The sequence below is a fragment of the Leptonychotes weddellii genome, chromosome 9 (assembly GCF_054177405.1).
Source record: "Leptonychotes weddellii isolate Sample4059 chromosome 9, ASM5417740v2, whole genome shotgun sequence".
Lineage (NCBI taxonomy): Eukaryota > Metazoa > Chordata > Mammalia > Carnivora > Phocidae > Leptonychotes > Leptonychotes weddellii.
Window position 1 is genome coordinate 109381231 of NC_138377.1, and position 21107 is coordinate 109402337.

General features: G+C 45.8%; 1 protein-coding gene across 7 annotated transcripts in view; it reads right to left on the reverse strand.

Moving 5' to 3' along the window:
- Nucleotides 1-11622: 11622 nt before the first annotated feature.
- Nucleotides 11623-21107, reverse strand: part of TJP1 (tight junction protein 1) — a 231952-nt gene continuing 222467 nt past the window's right edge. For 4 of the 7 annotated variants that reach the window (XM_081831541.1, XM_081831540.1, XM_081831537.1 and 1 more), the window contains 4 exons: nt 19440-19917; nt 17622-17839; nt 15657-15800; nt 11623-13164 (listed from right to left, as the gene is read on the reverse strand). In XM_081831541.1, the coding sequence (XP_081687667.1) occupies nt 13070-13164; nt 15657-15800; nt 17622-17839; nt 19440-19917 (935 nt within the window). In that variant the 3' untranslated portion in view covers nt 11623-13069. The remainder of the gene's footprint in view (nt 13165-15656; nt 15801-17621; nt 17840-19439; nt 19918-21107) is intronic. The other 3 variants (XM_081831542.1, XM_081831539.1, XM_081831538.1) reach the window with 2 other exon arrangements.

Genomic DNA, 21107 nt, shown 5'->3' on the forward strand with positions numbered 1-21107 from the left:
TTGGGTCCAGGAAGTGCTGGTCCTGGCCCTGTCCTGAGCTGTTCCAAGGAAAGAGCTCTTAGAGGAGGAGAGTGGGCAGGGGAGGAGTACAGGGGGAGGGAGGAGGGAGGGGAGGAGGAAGGGAGAGGGGGAAAGGGGAGGGGGAGAGATGAGGGGAGGGGGAGGGGGAAGTTAAGGGGAGAGGGAGGGGAGGTAGTAGGAAAGGGGAGAGGGGAGAGGGTGAAAGCTAATGAAATCTACAGGCCCAGTTGTGCTGTGAGAACAAAACTTATATTCTCACTCTTTTAGAAGGAAAAACGAGGAATCTGAAACCCGGAGTTTCTCCTTTGAGACTAAAAGCCAGCTTTCACTAGTAAATCGGGACACTAGCTAGATGTGTTGGACACACAAAAGAATCATTTTTAATTGTGAGAAAATACATTTCTCCCTCTCAACATGGAACTTAACTGTTTTGTAACTTGCTGTTAGGCAGGAAGGAAAAACCCTCCTTGTTCCTGAAAATGGTGAGTTCCCACATCTCGTCTTCACTCATGACAGAGTGAGGACCGTAAGTCCCACTCACCAAAGGTCAGGCTGTGCGTGTGCCCCAGGCGCAGGGAGCCCCCCCTTCCAGTTCGGGGACACCCCTATGTCGCACTCCTTGAAGCCTGGTGAATTGCAGTCTTGCTTCCAGGAGAATTTCTGGGGGCGACGTCAACGTGACAGGTTTTGCCCAGGGAAAACCTATAATTCTTGGGCAGTTGGGGGCCTGGATGGTCACTCCCCAGGACCCAGGGATGCCGCACAATTCCAGATGCCTGGCCCTGGCAAGCTGCTGGGGAGACTGGTGCCTGAGGCCCTTTGTGTGAGTATCTCGAGAGACAGGCCAGCAGACACGGGGTCCCCAAGCAGCATGATCACTAATATGGAAGTGAGGTCTTTGGGTGGAAATCAGGGTCATGGACTGCGGGTATGTGTCCCCCTAAATTCATATGCAGAAGCTCATCACCGCCACTCTGATGGAACAAGGAGGTGGGGCTCGGGGGAGGTGATTAGGTCATGAGCGTGGAGCCCTCATGAATGGGATTAGGGTCCTTCCAGGAGACCCCAGGGAGCCCTCTCAGCCCTCCCCTGTGTGAGGCTACCGCAAAAAGATGCCTCTGTCCGACGAGAAGCAGGCTCTCCTCAGAACCCGACCACACTGCAGCCCTGATCTTGGACTTGCAGCCTCCGGAACCGTGAGAAACATTCCTGTGGTTTAAAGCCCCCCAGTCTGTGATACTTTGTTACAATAGCCCAGCAAAGACAGCCAGGTGTTTCCCGAGGTCCTTGCTCTTTCTATCCTTCCTCCCAATTATAAAAATAAACCCACCTTGTTAGGGAAAAATGTAAAATGTAGAGCCATTTATTAAGACCCCCATAATATCTGCCCCCTCTCCAGCCGCAGGGATGAGCTTCGGTGACAGTTTGACATACATTCCTCGAGAATGTTTTCTGTGCCCGTATACGGATGCGTCACAGGTAGATATGGCCATTTAACCATCTGGACTTGAGGATGGTAAATTTAATGTCAGGTGTTTTTTACCAGGAAAAAAAAAAGATCAGATCAGTCGTAAAGAAATAAAGACGTGACATTTTCTTGCCAAACAAAACAAACAGATCTACTGTAACGCTAATATTTGCTGGAGACTATGTGCTTTCTGTGGATTTACTCACTTAAACAGTAGCGATCCTTGGGACGCCTGGGTGGCTCGTTAAGTGTCTACCTTTGGCTCAGGTCATGATCCCGGGATCCTGGGTTCGAGCCCCGCATCAGGTTCCCTGATCAGCAGGGGGTCTGTCTGCTTCTCCCTCTCTCCCCACCCTGGCTTGTGCTCTCACTCTTGCTCACTCTCTCTCTCTCAAATAAATAAAGTCTTAAAAAAAAAAACCAAACAGTGGTGATCCCACTGGCTCTGTCTGAGCTCGGGTGGTCACAGCACAGTGCCACAGGCTGTGGGCTTAACCAACAGAGATGTATTGCTCTGGAGGCAGCTCTGGAGGCTGGGGGTCCAAGTCAAGGCGGCTGCAGGGTTGGGTGCTGGGGAGGTCTCCCTTTGGGTTGCTGACAGCTACGTTCCCCCCAGTGCTCACATGACCTCTCCCCCTTTATGTCAGCACGCTGGGGGATCGGAGGGGAGAGAGCTCGGGAGAGCCTGAACACACCACAGCCAACATCCGTGTAGACCTGACTTGTTTTTCTGTGAGATAAATGTTTAGCAGCCGAACTGCTGGGTCCAAAGGATTTGGAAGTTTTACATTCAAGGTCTCTCGCTCAGTCGTCCTCGGAGATGGGGGGAACCACTGTCCTGTGTGAGCATGTGTTTCCCGAGGCTGAGTCCCGCTCCGAGTGTCCTCTCTCTTTTTAGTCTTCGCCACGCTGAGACCCAAGGGGAACATGAGACCTTGGTATTGTCGTTGACATTTCTGGAGTGGTGGTCACAGTTGAGTGTGTTTTCCTTTTTCTTGGCTATTAGACTTCCAGGAACTGCCAATTACTGAGCTCTGCTCTTGGATTTGTCTTCTTTTTAAAACTGAGCTGCAGGACCGCTTTGTGTATGAAGAGAAGGAGCTTTGCTACAAGGTGTTGTGAATATTTTCTTCTGCCATGAGAGAAAAGATTTACAATCTACGTTGTTTGACGTGGTAACCGCTGACCATGCGAGACTATAAAACATTTGAATTGTGGCTAGAGAGAATGCACTGAATTTTTTCATTGATTTAATTGTAGGTGGTTGATATTTAAATAGTCATGTGACTAGGTGAAAATTTGTCGTTTGACTTCTGATTTGCTGTCCATGGTTTTTCTTATTCTTTTTAAGTCAGCTCATGAGGCCTACTTTGGACATTTGCTTTTCTGTTGTCATATTTATTTATCTCTTTTCCTTCATGGCTTTTGAGTTTTAGAAAGGCCTTTTGGGGGGCGCCAGGGTGGCTCAGTTGGGTAAGCATTGGACTCTTGATTTTGGCTTGGGTCATGATCTCAGGGTCATGGGATCGAGCCCTGCGTTGGGCTCTGTGCTGAGCGTGTAGTCTGCTTGAGATCCTCTCTCCATCTCCCTCTGCTCCTCCCCCAACTTGCACAGGTGCACACTCTCCCTTGCCCTCTCTCTCAAATAAATAAATAAAATCTTTAAAAAGGCCTTTCTTGCCCCCAAATTATTAAAATATTCACCCATACTCTCCTCTAGTACTTACAGGATTTCATTTTTTCAGATTAAAATTTTTGTTTTGTCTGGAATTTGTTTCAGCCAAAGATTGCAGTGGGGCACAACGCCCCCCAGGGGGCTGGCCGGCTGTCCCAGTATTGTTTATTCAAGAGTCCATCTTTCCTTGTTCATCTGAAATGCCACCTTTGTCATGATGTCTCCAATGATAGGGCAACAAACATATTTGTAGAGTGTGTGTGTGTGTGTGTGTGTGTAGATTGAGATAAAGCAAACATGGAGAAAAGTTAGCATAGCAATTGTTGAATCAAGACAGTCTATAGATCATTACCCTATTCTGACTTTTCTGTATGCCTAAACTTTTCATAATAAAATTGTGTTTAAAATATCTAAAAGCCACATATAAGTGCAATCGTATGGAATGTCTTTCTCTTATTTCACTTAGCATGATACCCTCTAGGTCCATCCATGTTGTCATGAATGGCAAGATCTCATTCTTTTTTGTGGTTGATGCTCCACTTTGTGTGTGTGTGTGTGTATGAGTGTGCACACACATCTTCTTTATCCATTCATCTATGGATGGGCGTCTACGGTTACCTCCATTATCTCAGGTCTTGTAAAAAGTGCTGCTGAGGGGTGCCTGGGTGGTTCAGTCGGTTAAGCGTCTGCCTTCGGCTCAGGTCATGATCCCAGGGTCCTAGGATTGAGTCCCGCATCTGGCTCCCTGCTCAGCAAGAAGCCTGCTTCTCCCTCCCCCACTCCCCCTGCTTGTGTTCCCTCTCTCGCTGTGTCTCTCTGTCAAATAAATTAAAAAAAAAAAAAAGTGCTGCTGAGAAGCACAGCATAGGGAACGTGGTCAGTCATATCACTCTACACTGATCGAGGTGAGCTCTGAGTAACGTACAGCCTCCTCGAATCACTATGTTGTACACCCGACACCAGCATAATATTGTAGGACAACCGTGTTTCAATTAAAAAAAGAAAATCTGAAAGAAACACGAGACCAGAGATGAAGTCCCCCCTTCCCAAACAGGCGGCTGAGCAGGAGTTAACTTCCGGCAGGTGAGCCCGGGTTCGGCCAAGAGGAGGCAGAGCCGAGCTGGGCAGTGGGCGCCCATGGGGGCGGGCCTCAGACAATGGACGGGCCGAGGAGGAAGCTTGAGGGGCTGCGGGCTGGGGCTGCAATGTAGAAAAGTGCTGCGGCTCGTGCGGAACCAGGGCGGGGAGGCCGCCGAGCCACAAGGCACGAAGAGCAGCGCCTGGGTGTGGGGGCGGGAAGCGGGCTGGCCCGCACTGACTGGAGGCACAGCGAAGGAGCTGTGCCTTCGGGGGAGGGGGGGGCGGTGCAAGCAGGACACTGGGCGCTGCAGGAGTGGGCGTCCGTGGACATGGCTCCCCTCTCCCTGCGGGGGCTGCAGGTCACTGGCCGTGGCCTCTCCCGTCAGGCCACACCAGGCCCCTGCCCGTGGTCCGCAGTGTGAGTTTAACCCAACTCCCTTGCCCTGAGGGCCGAGGACGTTTGTTCATCTCCTCAGGAAGCCTGTCATGTAGGGAAGGTGAAGAGAAGGTGAAGGGAAGGAAGTAAAGAAGCTGAAGAAGAAGAAAGGAGAAAGAAGAGGTGGAGGAAGAGAGGCCAGGCCCGGGGGCCGAAGGGCGGTGGCCCTGCCTGGCCCAGGGATGGCCTCTGTCCTCCTGGGGCCTTGCTGCCTCCGCAGTGCGGCTGGTGACCCCTTTTTCTTTCCAGCGCATTTCGAACTTGGAAAGTGTTCAGTAGATAACAAGTCTGGGGTTTTTATCGCTTTCTTCCTAACTGCAAGGCTCATGAGATCAGTAGCGGGCGCCATCTGTACCGTATTCATCATCCTGCCGCAGTGGGGGGAAATTAGTTAATTTTAGCATAAAATGTAGAACTGCCATGAAATTCAAATTGCAGTAAGTTGACAAGAATTACAACGTTTGCGGAAAAGCTCATGGAGGAGGCCGAAGTCATCACGTGGAAAGCAACAGCCTCCCCACCTGGGGCACGTGCCATCGCCCGTCCTGCCCAGGGCAGCAGCGCGATTGTCCCTGCGGCCTCCTGCTCTCGAACATACCGTGAGACAGAGGAAACAGGAAGGTGGGCAGCGCTCCTGCAAATAAAAGAGTTACGATTCCACAGATTGTCAGCTGAGTAGGCAGAATGCTTGCCCAATCAGTTATGCATCAGAGGGGATGTCTCATTGCCTTCTGGAAATGGGACTGTTTTCTGAAAGGGGTCGCCTGTAACACCCACGAACAACAAACCTGGCCTCCAGCCTGCGATCTAGTCACAGATCCGGGGACAGAGATCCAGCAGGAGGAAAGGAATGTTCCCCAGGATCCCAGTTGTTCACATCAGAGCAAAGGCAAACGAGAAATGCGGCTGCCCGTTTGCAACCAGACAACTGCCCTACACACTCACTTTGGTTCTGGTAACTTGTAAGTCGCTCCTTGCCCTTGAAAGCAAAAACCATTTAGGCTTTAAATTCTTTGTGCAAAGGCGGAGCATGGGTAGATCTCTTACACTGTCCTCTCTTCCCGTGGCAGAGGCCCCAGACCCTTCTGTCATCACAACCACCAGAATTAGCACCTCCTGCGGCCTGTGGACACAGCGGTGCCTAAATTTAACACGCGGCCACTTTCACAAAGGCTGGCTGGTCCTGCGTGACTTTCCCCCAAATACTGCAGTGGAGCTGGGATGTGATTTCGTGTCCCCCGTGCAACACGGATGCTCCAGCTCCTCCCCAACGCCGCCGGCCTAATCAGCGCAGGGCCGGCAGCCACACACACTGGAGGCCTTTCCCTCCACACCGCGGTGGCCGTCGCCTGGGTGAGCCGCTGATACCCATCTGCCAATTTCCCCAAGTGAGAGTTGCAGTGCGGCCAAGGGTCACCGGGAGATGAGTGCTGACATTCCAACCTGCCCTTGATAAGACCGGATCGTGGGGTGGAACCGGCAGATAGGTTTTACTGGGTGGGGTTGGGACTAGTGTGTTGCCAGGTGTTGACCGGGCACGTGCCCCGCATGCACTTCTGTGCTGCACTCGTCCTCTGCAGTGTCCCAGACCATTCCCCAGGGCGGGCCCTGCGGGGGAAACTCCAGTTCGGGGCCATCGGCTATGCGCCAGGACAGACTCCCTGCTGCAGCAAGCTGCCCTGCTGAGCAGTCACTGCTCCGCCCCAGGCAGGGACTACCGTTGGGAAAAGAGCAGGGAGGACAACGAGAGGGGCTTTCTCCCGGCTGGGCTGAGAGTGTGGCACATTCAGGGGTGACAAAGGTCACTAAGAGCAAGAGAGAGGAGGACGGTGTCTGGCTGAGTGCCAGGACCAAGAGGAGGTGCCAGGGCACTGCGAGAATGGCATCCTCGACCGCTGGGTAATGTCTCTGAAGGTAAACAAGTCAAAGTGCTGGAACCTTCTGTAACTATCACCCACACTTACCGATGCTAGCTAGCATGTTCCTGGGGATCCGAGTGTTCTCTCCTGAGACATAATGCAGTTTGTGCTTCCTCCAAATTCTAATCAAGATGATTTAGAAGAAATTTGTGTGTAAGAAACAGGAGTGCACTTGAAAGAGGAACTAAGTGCCATCTGGGGGGATGGTTCCTGCAGGCAAGAGGGTGGCTCAGTTTTCCAAGATAATGGCCACATGCCTTCATTAACCCTGCTTGCCCCAGAGCAGAACATTCCCAGCATTGCTCTGTCAACTTGTGATCCCGCGGGTGAGGACCTTGACCTGGTCTCGCTTCTTGTGGAAGATATTCATAAAAACTCTTTGAGGGGCGCTGCGTGTTTCTGGGGCTTGAGGCCTGCCTGTGAGGAGGACTGGTGTGACCTTGTTGGTTTCCACTTGCTCTCAGGACTGCCCTGTGTCCCCACAGCATCTGCACACAAGCCAGGGGAGACAGGCTCCGACATCTGGGGGTGGGGGGGGTGGGGGGAAGGACACGTACTCCGATGCTTCCCCACGCTACGTGCTGTCACAAACTTGCTACAATTGGGGGACAGGTCCCTGAGGACTGATAGAACACCTCAACTATGTTTACTTGAATATTCAAAAGCGAAGGGAAAAAGAAAAACCTATCCTGTAGGGGAAGAGGCGTGAAGGCATGGGTGGGAGGCCCCAGGTCCATGGGGTACTGGTCCCACTTGGGGAGCCTCCGTTTGCACCTCCACCCTCCTCTCTGGCTCTCTTTAGATGAACCCAATGAAACCCCGGGACTACTGCATTACACTAGTAACTACCAGTCTGCTAAGTCAGTTTTGCTCTAAATTAACTTGGCTTCAAGGATTTCTGAAACCCTAGGGATGGCTCTCCACTCAGGACTCCATTTCCGCCTGGTGGGCACCAAGACTGGGGTTCCTTAGGCCTCAAGCTTTGCCTTCCGCTTAGCTTCCCCCTCACCTTCAAGTTGTCCCCATACAACATGGAAGGGACACATTCTTACAGATGCTCTGGGAAACGCCATGTCCTGAAAGTCCCCTCCAAGAAGCCCTAACACGGAGGTTCTGGCTAATGGAACCCTCTGCCCTCTGATTTGAAGCTTATTTCTGCCACAAACCAGTTGCCAAGCACTGAACAGTTTTAAGTGAGAATACTGTGCTTTTCTCCCCAACATTTAGACAATAGCAAATTGGTTCCATGTCTGTTTTCACATTTTCCTTGTATCTCAGGTTCTAGTAAAAACAAAAACAAAAACAAGAGGAGGACATCTGTGGATAAAATTTTTCTCAAAAAAAAAAAAAAAATTGTGGGGTGCCTGGGTGGCTCAGTCAGTTAAGCGTGTGCCTTTAGCTCAGGTCATCATCTTGGGGTCCTGGGCCCGAGCCCTGTGTCAGGCTCCCTGCTCAGCGGGGAGTCTGCTTCTCCCTCTCCCTCTGCCCTGCCCCCCCACACACTTGTGCTCTCTCTCAAATAAAATCCTAAAAAAAAATAATTTGTGACCTCAAGCTTCACACAAATACACCAGCATCAAAGCCTCCGCACCCCCATGTGTGTGATCTCCCCCGCACGGCACGGAGCAGGGCAGCACGATGCAGGGCCATCTTCTGCAGTCCGTTCGCTGCACTTGTCAGGTGTGAAAGCCGGCTTCATACTCCCTGCCTGGCATCCTTCCAGTAGGGAAAACACTCAGTGGTAACAGAACTCAATTTTTAGTCTTCATAGGTATGTGGTTTCTAAGACAACTGGAAACACAGTTCACTGGAAACAGCCTGACCTGCAAAGGGGGAGCGGAGACAGAGGGCTCCTGCCAGTCACACGGTTCTGCAGGGAGCACCTTCTGCACCAACTTCCGGCCAACCCGAGTGCTCACCGTGCGCTGGGTAAGACGAGCTCTAACGTGCACCGTTTGTAAAGCCATGGTTTCCTACAAGACAGGACTGGAACAAGTTTAAACTATACCTTCTCTGTGAATTCTGAAAACACTAGATTTTCTACCCTTGGGTAGTTGTCCCTTCACTGTCAAGTGATTTGAAAGGAAAGCACACTGAGAAGTTAAAAATGCCATTAACTGAGCCTACTTTCATCGTGACCACATTTATTGAGGTGACCACATAGTGCTGTCAGTCTGCACATTACAGCAGGTTTCCCCGGCTCCCTAGCTGGGGAAACTTGGTTAAGGAAGCCGAGAACAGTCATCCTCAGTGACCCAACTTGGGACACCTCTGTGCCCAGTCATTTCTGCAACAACAGGAGCCAGCCTCTTAACCAGCAAGTGATTCTCAAACTGCCAGTCAAGGCAAACGACTTTGTCCCCCTTTTGCCTGCATCTCCTGCCACCTCCCCGACTGGCCCACTGTGTCCCCACCTAAGGCTGGACAGCCACTGTGTCCAGATCCGCGTCCCATCGCCTGGGTCTCCACCTATGTGATGCCTGATGCGCGCTGCACCAAGGGAAAATGCGCTAAGTCAAGAGGAGGTACTCGGGCGCCTGGGTGGCTCAGTCGTTAAGCGTCTGCCTTCGGCTCAGGTCATGATCCCAGGGTCCCGGGATCGAGCCCCGCATCGGGCTCCCTGCTCAGTGGGAAGCCTGCTTCTCCCTCTGTCCTCCCCCTGCTTGTGTTCCCTCTCTCGGTGTCTCTGTCAAATAAATAAATAAAATCTTAAAAAAAAAAACAAACAAAAATAACGAGGAGGTACTGACTCAAGTACCACTGGTGGACGGACATTCTCGAGGTGTTCTAGTATGAGAACATTAGTCATACGGCAAAGGGCAGAAACAGCCTTCTGACACCAGAACTTGACTCTCTGAGTCATTTCAGTGTCCCATGCTCAGCACTCCAGGAAGATGGTCTGAGGGAACAAAATGCCCTTATTGCTGTAAACATTACAAAGCACCAGGTCTACAAACCTTGCCCGGCATTCACGCAGTAAAGGCCAGTTACGGAGGTACAAACAACAGACTTGCAGATTACGTCCCCTCCACGAACTGATACAGACAGGCACCTGGAGTCTTGTTGAGGCCCCGTGTATGTGGGTCTGTGTCACAACAAGGACACATTCAAAGCACAACAGACTAGTGCACCTGGACAGCCAAGGTGGCACTGTGTGCCAACTACCAATGAAATAAAAATAAGAGAACAGACTAAATGGAACAAAATATATATCTCACACTATGTATAAAATTAACTCAAAATGGATCACAGACATAAATATAAAACCTAAAACTGAAACACTTTTGAAACAGAAAAATCTTTGTGCTTTGATTTAGGCAAAGGTTTCTCAGATATGACACTAAAAGCATGATCTATAAAAGAAACGATGGACTTTGTCAAAATTAGTAACTTAGACTCTTCAGAAGACACTATTAAGAAAACAGACTGAGAAAATATATTTGCAAATCACACATCTGATAATGAATCTGTATGCAGGTTATGTGAAGAACTCTCAAAACAGTATGGAAACGACACAATTTACAAAAATGAGAAAAGATCCAGGGGCGCCTGGGTGGCTCAGTCGTTAAGCCTTCGGCTCGGGTCATGGTCCCAGGGTCCTGGGATCGAGCCCCGCATCGGGCTCCCTGCTCCGCGGGGAGCCTGCTTCTCCCTCTCCTGCTCCCCCTGCTTGTGTTCCCTCTATCGCTGTGTGTCTGTCAAATAAATAAAATCTTAAAAAAAAAATGAGAAAAGATCTGAACAGATGCCTCACCAACGAATGCATGGCAGATAAATGAAATGATGCTCAACCTCACGAGTCATCAGGGAGACGCAAATCAAACCGACAAGGAGATAGCTCATTAGAACAGCGGAAATAGAACTATGAGAACGGCGACTGCCGGTGAGGGCCTGGGGCTGCCAGCCGCTCCGACTCGGCTGCGGGATGCACACAGGGTTGCACCCCGGCAGGCGGGGTGGCAGTTTCTTAGAAAGTTCAACCTATACTTCAATATGAGCCAGTGATCCCACTCTTAGGGGCTTCAGTCAACTGAAAGAATTTATGTTAACACAAGAACCTATATGCAAATGTTTGTAGCATTTGTAGGTATTTTATTCATCATCTCCAAACCTGGAAACCAGCCCCAAGTGCACCTGGGGCTGAATAAACAGACCGAGGCGTGCACGCACGGTGGGGCAGGTGGGACACTGCTCCGCAGTAAGAAAGAACTAATACTTGCAACCTTGTAAATGAATCTCGAATGCTTTCTGCTGAGTGAAAGGCGGCACACTCAAGGCTGCGTACTGAGGGATCCCACTCACAGGGGATCCTCAAGAAGAAGAAACTACAGGGATAGAAAAGAGATCACTGTCTGCTCAGGGCTGGAGGAATGGGGGAGGGGTACAATGGACTTCTGGGGGATGATGAAACTGATGTAGTAATAGTAATGGTTATAAAACTATATGTCAAAATCTGGAGAACTATACACTATATATATGATAGATATACACTTATATATAAGATGGATACTTTTACTGTACACACATTTTAACCATGACAAAATAGATGAAGCAAACAGACTAAATCTACATAGATGCTAGCTTTCTAGCAACAACTTAAATGTCACTATGGTGGTGGTTGGTTAAATAAATATGGCAATCACGATGGAATATGTATAGTCATTAAAAATCATTTTCTACCCCCAAATGTAGTAACACAAGAAAATGCTCATGTTGTTTTTGGAAAAAAACAGGATACAAAACTATATACAAATTGGTCCTAAGGAACACAAATGCACACCTAAATATATGTGTATTTACAGACGCTGTGGGACCACCACCGAGAATTCTACAGCCGGCCTCCCCCTCTTGCCCAGTCTCTCAAGGTTTCCGTGACCGGCGCTGCTCAGCGATCACTCTGCGGCCGCCCCACCGGCCCGAGGCGACAGGTGACTAGGTGAAGAGCGCCAGTGTGCGGGCTTTTAAACAGGATTATAAAGCTGCACAAAACTGCAAATAGTGGGCAAACAGACCAAACCAGCACTTTATTTTAAAAAGTTTTATTCTGCAGATTTAGAAATTTGAGATTTTTTAATAACTGCAAAAGAAATTCAGTCACACCTAATGATTGATTAACAGAATGTAGTGGTATATTATCTAAACAGAAATCGTGCTGATGTGCCATAATAAATTGTCTATTAGTAAAAAAATACACTTTCGGGCACAGCATGGTATCACAAATTACAGTCAGGGTACTTTGCAAGAATTTAATCAAACTAGAGAATTCTGAGTAACTGTATCTTTTAAATGCAGCACTTAAAAATGTAACAACTCTGTGCATTCTTTTTCTTAAAAAAAATGACCTTGTATGTGTCATAGAAATGCTGCTTTATTGCTGCAGAGGTCAAAGTTCAAGGCTCAAGAGGTACAGGAGAGAAATACAAAGGTAGCCTTAAGAAACTCGGTTTTGTTTATGTATAAAAAAGGTAAAGTTTATAAAAGTTAATTTACAAACCAAGAACAGAAATGGTATGCACGCATTATGTACAAGCATCCTTAAAACGTCAAAATTTTCAAATGCATAGCCAAAAGAACAGAAAACCACCACTGCCCCTCAGAGGAGGGAAAAAAAAAATCCCCAAATCACACCATTATTTTCTTCTGGGTGATTATACATTTCTGAAACCACCAAATCCACAATTTACTCAATCTTTTTCATGATACGGTATCTAGATGCACACAAAAGCCATAAAAACTTAGTAATACACGGAGAGAATGATCTAAGAATTAAAAACATGAGGGTAAGGCATTCCTGCTGGTTAGTATGTCTGTGGTGATATGGTCAATTTATAGATCCAAAGAGGCCACAGAACCAGTCTCACATGCTTTGGTGTCCTTCCCTAAAAAAATGTGTTTTCATATACAGTAAGTAATTGTCTTCACTTGACTCCCTACCCCCCAACCCCCAAAAAAGCTATAAATTCCCCTTGCTGTACATTTCTGTTAAATCCACTACACTGGTTTATATGGCCCAGGTACATTTTTTAAATGTGTGCATATTACCTCATGCATAATAAAATAAAATGTGTCTGCCAGGCCAGGGCCATAATAAAGTTTCAAACAGTGTACTTTGGAAAGAATAGAACTCAAATGCACCCCACTTACTGGCTGGTATTTTAACGGAAATCAATATGTGAAGTAAGCAGTGACCATAAAAAAGTACAAAAATCATTACAAAGCAAACCATCTCTGACCCTCCAGCCAATGCCGCTAGTTTTTCCATCACAAAACACGCAGTCTGCAGCATGTTTTTGGACCACGGTGCAGGGGCATGCTCACTAATCTTCATCTGTTCAAACAAAATGCTCAATACTAACAAACTGCAGTATCAATTCTAAGAAAAGTGTAATACTTAATAGAGTGCTTCCATTTAGATTTAGTAAGTTTAACCCAGTTTCACATTATTCAATCAAGTTCCTGTATTTTAAGAATTAAAAGTGGTCAATCAGGACAGAAACACAGTTTGCTCCCACAAGGTAATTTGGATCTCCAGGAAGACACTTGTTTTGCCAGGTTTTAGGATCACCTAGGAGAGAAAAAGAAGTGCCTGTCATTTGCAGTTGGTGAAACCCCTAGCCGTGATGCTTTGCAATCACGGGGTAACATGAGGACATATACTCAGATACAATTCTCTCCTATTTCTTCAGCATATGCACTTGTATCAAAACTCTAGGTGCTGTATTTCAATGAGGACCCACTGGAATCTAAGGATTCAAAGCTGTTTCAGATTTCTCTTTTATTGTGTTTTCAAGTTCATGCCTTTTCAAACAATAAATAGAAGCTGGGGCGACCGACCATATATGCCTGAGGTAGTTCCAGTGCCCGGGTCCACATAATTATTAACAGCACTTTTGAGTGTTGGGACAAAAATGATATGGTCACCCATTTGAACGGAGCAGGAGAACATATTTCTCATACTCAATTACACACCAACATATGAATGCCTGAAAGTTCTGCAGAATCTGGTTCCTAAAGACTCTTCCTTCCCCTTTACAAAAAAAAAAAAAAAATCAGTTTAAGTCTGGACCAAGAGCTTCTCAGACCTGATCTTAGCTGTACAATAAAATCACTCACGTAGTTCTGAAAACTCACCGACTGCTCACTCATGTAGTTCTGAAAACTCACCGACTGAATCGGGGCTTGGGTATCTGAATTTAACAAGTTCTTGGTGATTTGAGATCTGCAGCTAGAGCTAAGAAGCCCCAGGTAGTGGACACCAAGTGTGAAGAAGGCTGGGACGACTGTCTCTATGGCATCCAAGATAAGTGATGTTCAAAGCTGCTGACTTTTGCCTTCCTTCTGTACCCCCGTGGGACAATGTCTGGGGACGTTTTTGCCTGTCACAACTCTCATATCTAGTGAGTAGAGGCCAGGGATGCTGCTCAACATCCCACAATGCACAGGACAGTTCCTACAACAAAGCATTATCATCTGGCCATAATGTCAACAGTGCTAAGGTTGAGAGACCCTGCCTACGGTGAGCTGTACATCATCTAAATGGTCTCTGAGTTACGATGGGCTCAGCAGTTTTAAAACAGAGTGATTAAACAGAAGCTAAATCACTTCACAAATATATATGGGCTTATGCTGTACTGCAGATAACAGCTTGTTTAGGCAATGAAGTAGAGCTACAACTCTTTAGAAGTAAATTAAAAATCTTAACTTTAGGCTCAAGTTTCTTTCCAATATACTAACTTTTGTTAGGATTAAGTCAGTTGTCATCAAAATCTACCTTTGACTTTCTGAACAGAAATTTATAGTAACAAAGCATTCTAAAGCCTTACAGAATTATACAGAAGTACATTTCTGCTCTAGGTGAATGTACTCAAACTTAACAAAGGAAAAAGTTGTTTGAATCTAACAAAATAACTCATGTTCTGTGGCATAAAATATGGAATGACAAATAGAGAAATCATTTATGCTTCATATAGTATCTGGGGGAAAAATCACTATAAAACAAGTAACTACAACAGTTATTTTAAAGTTTCTCATCCTAATTTGGTTTAGAAAACAATCAGAGCTCATGCTACAGCCTGACTTTCAGAATATATGTTTAAAATGCAGCTTCATTAATATTAATTCAAACTACGCTAATAAAATGCTTCTCCACTAGTGGAGTCCCTGAGGAAATAGCTCCACTATCTAGTGTGTTAGAATTAATTTATTAGCTTTCTCCAGAAAATGGTATACTTGTAGATATTAGGAAATACATATTTATATATAATTTTTAATCTTGGGTAGTAATAGAGTATGTTCCTGTAATCTTTATACCCTAAAGCTCTATTTCATATTAAAACTGTATAATGCTCACCTGGTTTATTAAAAATTCAGAAACAAAACTTTAAATTCTTATTTTTCTGTATGAGGTTCAATTAACGTGATCTATACCAAAAATACAGAATGTTTCACTGGTAACTGATGTAGTCACCCAAGGAAGCGAGAAATGTGAAAATGCAATGGAAGCTTTGAAGCTATGATCTTAAGAGCAAAAAGCCATTTAAAAGTAGTGTGTATAATAGAAGATATTTAGAATTTTACACTGAGAAACCACGGCCAAGTATTGATCACAGTGGAAGGTACTTTTTGTCTTTCAAGTTTCTGGTGTATATACTTTGTAGGTTGAGAAATTAAAGAATGGTAACGAAAAATAGAAATTACTGTATAAAGGAATCAAATCATTTTAATAAGAAGATGAAAATGCCTGTATATGTAGGGCAGTAATAGTTCTCCCACTGCATCTTAATAATTTTGACAGAACAAATAATTTTCTTGAACATCAAAAACAGTCAACCTTTGGTCAAATCATCAATGGGTTTAAAAGGCAGAAACTTCTGTACCTTTCCACATTCATCTATGCATGCACCACAAGGAAATTTTAAAACAGTGGTGACGCCTACACAAGGCCACAGGAACAGAGGTAAAGATGTGCTCACAAACAGCATGGGTAGCTCCAACAGCCCAGGGATTAATCAATGACAGTACCCAAAGCCCCCAAAGGACAGAGTGAAGACAGCATACCCGACGAGGAGTCGGATGATTTTAGAGCAAAAGACCAACCGTCAGGAGTCATGGACGCACAGTGTGGTAAGCGCAGCTCCACAGGCTTCAGGAACTTGAGGCCATGGGGCCCACACATCACTAAGGGGCTCAGCAGTGTCTCACCTACAGTCAGGGAGGGGGTAGGGGTGAGAGGTTAGATGGCCACCTTCCTTCTAGACCACAGTTCTCCTCATGCCCCCTTCTAATGATGTGCTTTAAAACCAAATGCAGTTAATTCTCTACAGGCGCAGTGACCAAGAAAAATAGAAGACACAGGTGTAATTTAGAATTTTCTAGTAGCCACTTTGAAATAAAAAACAGGTGAATAAACTTTAATATTTATGTAACCCAGTATATCCAAAACATTATTATTTCAACATGTAATCAAGACAGTAAATCTCTGTATTCAGTGTGTATTTTTACACTTCCACACATTTCAACTCAAAATAGCCACAGGTAATTTAAGAAACAAAACAGATGAACACAGGGGAAGGGAAGGAAAAATAAAATAAGATAAAAACAGAGAGGGAGGCAAACAGTAAGAGATTCTAATTATAGAACAAACTGAGGGTTGAGACGGAGGGGAGGAAGGCTAGATGGGTGATGGGCGTTAAGGGGGGCACTTGGGTTGCAATGAGCACTGGGTGTTATATGTAAGTGATGAGTCAGTAAATTCTACTCCTGAAACTAATACCACACTATATGTTAACTAACTTGAATTTAAATAAAATCTTTTAAAAAAAAGTGAAAAACTGGAAAAAAAAATTACTTGAAAACTTCTTGCAGAAAAATTAATCTGGGAATGCAATTCTGAGAATATGCATTTAACAGATACTTTGCCCCATCTTAGTAATGTTATAGTCATTTTTATGATTTTTAAAATAATCTGTAATTTCCTTATTGTCACAACAAAGGATAATGTTAGCCCAGTAGGACTGCATTTCAAAACTGCTTATGTCTATCACTTCTTTTTAAATTTTGGTGAAATACTATTTTATTTTGTATCCTTTGTTTTCAATGAAATTTTTAACCAAGGATGTAAAAATAAAAACAAAAACAAACAAACAAACACAAACGTAGCCAGCCACAGGTAGCTGGTGGCAACTGCATTAGATCATGGGGTTTTTGTAAGATATATTCACCAAATGTACGTTTTATAAAGTTACTTATAGGGCACCTGGGTGGCTCAGTCGGTTAAGCGTCTGCCTTTGGCTCAGGTCATGATCCCGCGGTCCCGGGATCAAGCCCCGCATCGGGCTCCCTACTCCGCAGGGAGTCTGCTTCTCCCTCTCCCTGTCGCTCCGCCCCTCCCCCGGCTTGTGTGTGCTGTCAAATAAATAAAATCTTAAAAAAGATGATGAAAAATAACAGCTTTCCTAGATTCCTTAAGAAGTTCAGAAACACACATGGTAATATCTGATAGGGATATGTTATTTACTCTGTTGAGCCCTTACCAGTGCCAGGGAAGGGTGATGAGCACCTGCCCTAAGACGCTTCTATTCTACAATCAGGTGACAGGCATGGAGCAAAGCCTTTCTGAGTGGGTGTTACCTAGACCCATCTCCAGAGATGCAAGGGGTGAATGGCTCCAAGACAGATTTGGTGAGGTCAGCTAAGACCACCCAGCAGACAGGTGGAGGAATGCCCAAAGGCCTGGTCACCTGTCATCACTGTCACTTTCACATTGAAAGTAAAGCCCACTGTGTGGGAAGTCTAGCGTGCTTACCTCTATCACCCACCCCCTACATAGCCATGATGCCATTCCAGGGGCACCCCCCTCCACAGTGCTCATTTGAGGGGCCTTCCCTGATGGGAGGAACATGCTGGGGTTGGCAAAGTAGAAAAGGGGTCCAGATTATCCTCTCAACTGAGCACTACAAGCCTTGAAGAGCACAGAGGGCAACTCTGGTTATTAAAACTACACAGAAAAATAAACACACTTACCTTTCTCCTTATCTAAAGGTGGGAGGATGCTGTTGTCTCGGCAGACCTTGAAATAGATTTCCTGTTCAATTCCCTCAGGAATGGCTCCTTGTGGGATAATTATACTAACGCCGGTTTCGATGGAACTTAACACCCCGCCATTGCTGTTAAACACGCCTCGGGCTGTGGCCACCACAGTATGACCATCCTCATCTTCATCTTCTTCCCCAGCTGAAGGGCTGAGAGTTCAGAAACAACTAATGAGTAAACCCCCAACAATACAAAGGAGTTTCCACTATGATTTCAACAGGTGGTTTCATTTTATTTCTCCATACGATCAAGAAGGTAAGTGTTCAGTGACACATTTTACTCACAGGCATAAGTCATATTCTTCCTGGAGAAATCAATTTCACTTTTGAAGACAACTAATCGATTTCCTTTCATTACTAATTTTTGCAACCAGAATGCACAAAGTCTGATCACCTTGCTCACCCAACTGCTACAGTTCACTGGTTTTAAGAAACACATTTTAACCACCATGAAATTCATGTTTTAAAACTGGCACTCATGGTTTAACTGGCAGCACTTTTTCTTCTTCTTAGTGATACAAAGACAACGGTGCATGTTACAAGTGATGGCACATGAGACCTGGTAAGTACCAGTTAGGTTCTCCATCTCCCTAGGATTTTGAGCAGTACTCCCTGAGTATCAGTCCTTGCTGTCAAAGGCTTCCACAGTGCCGTGAAGCAGTATTTTGGTGTGGGTACACCTCAAGCACCCATGAAAAAAACACAGTATATTCACTTAGTACACAAAGAATACCCAAGGCCGAGGGGATGTGGTTTCAATGACTGCTTCAAAAATGTAGGCTATCAAGATTTCTTGAAGTAAAACTTTGAGTCACAACCTAAGGGTGAGCAGAAAGATGGAATGACACAGTTAAGTGTATGAAGGGAGGCTGCAGCTTCATTCCCGCATGACCAGAGCACCAGGGACAACGCTGCTGTGTGTGAGGAAGAACAGGCTTCCCATCCCCCACTACTGGAAAGGTTCACAAAGAGGGGAAGGCAGCACATTTCCATGAGCATTCTTGTTCTTGGGAAGCAGACCGCAGGTGGTCCTCCTGGCCCTGGGTTCTGCCTGCTGGTGCTTCGGTTTCAGCAGGTGGTGGCTTGACAATATAAGTGGATTTGGGAGGCTGAGGCTGAGGTGAGCTTACGTGTGGCCAGAATGGGTCTGGTCAGTCACCACGTAAGGACAAGAGGGAAAGGAGTAGGTGGAATATGGATCCAGGTAGGCTCGCTTTCTCTCATTTGCTCAGACATCTTACTCATTAAAACTATAAAAAGAGCGGATTTTTTAACAACCATTTTGAGGTTGTTACATTTTTATTTCTAACATTACTGTTGAACAAAGAGCGGACAAGAACACAGATGCTTATGTTTTTGAGATATTCTCCAAGCATACCTCACCAGCCCAAGGTTAGAGGTTATGGAAAGCTATGGTTGGTGAAGAGTATGGGCTCTGAGGTCAGACGACCAGGGGCTGCTGAATGTAGGCCCCCCTCACCCTAGCTGTGTGACTCCACGCAAACCACAATGTCACTCAACCGCAGTTCTTAGTAAAACGCGGATAATGTCAATGCCTACAGACCATACGTGGTCGTTAACTTTATTAACATTATCTTGTACCTCTTGTAGGACCTTTCATGTAACAGCATTCATCGCAACAACACTTTGGACAACACTGTTAGGTTTAAAGTTGAAGTTAAAATGTTCATTTTAAGTCCCTACTCACATCAGACAAACCGCAAGACCAAGAAAAAGGCAAAACTCTTACCTCACAGGAATAGCTTTAGGCACTGTGCTGATATTGTTCATTTGATATTTAGGTTTATCTGCATGGAGGGAGAAAGTTTCAACCCCACTGTCAAACTCAAGAGGCTGTGCTGCACCGTGTGCTTTCGCAAGGGTTTGGGGAGAAGCTGGGGCTTTTGAAGACAAGTCAGGTTTCTGTGCCGTTTCACTTGGCAGCAGATTGTGGTTGAATTTAGGACTTTCGAACTTGCGCTCAAATGGCCGGGCAGAACTCGTGTATGGTTTTGGTGTGAATCGATTATATGCTGGAGTGACTGTTTTCTGAGTTTGTTCAGCTCCATTAACTGGAGCTTTATCTGGGAAACTTTTCTGGGGATAGAAAGTAGATTGAACAGTGTCTTCTCGGTTTGGTGGTCTGAAAGTTGCTGGCTTATTCTGAGACGGAGGTGGGTCTGGTTTGGACACTAAAGAATTCTGAAAATCCAGCGACACCGAACTACCTGAAAAAATAAACACAAATAAACATTTTTAAAACTTTCACAAAAAACTTTAACAGCCCCTCTGGTGTCTCTCCCATCTTAACTTGTCCCGGTGCTGGAGTCACGGCCCAGGTCAGGGTTAGAGCCCTGGTGGCTGTCTTGTGACACTGAGGGACCAGGTGGGGGATGGACACATGTGGTGCTTTAGTGTATCCTGCTGCCTTGGAGTCAGGGTCATGCTTCTAAGAGTCCAGGCCTCTAGAGACTGGTGTCTGAGTATCCCCTCTCCAACATCCATAACAAATTAGAAACAGAATGCCAATACAGCTATGTTAAAAAAAAAAAAAAAATCACTATAAAACTCATCTAAAGTCAAAAGGAAAGCCACAGAATGGGAGAAGCTATTTACAACCTGTATAATTATATGGAATTAGGATCTGAGACCTTTAAAGAAGTCCTATACACCCACAAGAAGAGTCTACCAAAGAGAAGATGGGCAAAGCCCTGCAGAGGTAACAACGGAAGTGAAGGCCAGAATGCTCGGTTACCGTACAAGACACTCAACCTCACTACTAGGAAAATGCAAACCCAAAACAAACCCCAAATACCATCTCACACCCATTAGATTGGCAACACTTCAGTTTGGTAACACCAGGAGTTGGCAAAGATGTAGAAGAGGAATTCCCAGGTATGGCTGGTGGCAGTATAAAGTAGTATCGACTGAACTCAAGCAACTCATTCAGGAGAAAAATAACATCAACGCTACACAAAGTCTTTCAGAAAAAAAGAGAAAAGAGGAAACATGTCCTCGGCACTCTTTTATGAAACTAGCACAACAATGACAGCAAAACCAGACAAGGACATTATTAAAAAATAGTAATAATAGGGGCGCCTGGGTGGCTCAGTTGGTTAAGCGTCTGCCTTCGGCTCAGGTCATGATCTCAGGGTCCTGGGATCAAGCCCCGCATCGGGCTCCCTGCTCTGCAGGAGGCCTGCTTCTCCCTCTGCCCCTCACCCTGCTTGTGTTCCCTCTCTCACTGTCTCTCTCTGTCAATTAAATAAATGAATAAAATCTTAAAAAATAAATAATAAATAATAATAATAAACCCAAATTCCTTGTGAACCCAGCAACATATTTTACTGCATTAACAGAACAAAGAAGAAAAAGGTTATGATCATCTTAATGCATGTGACCAGATGCTTTCAGCAAA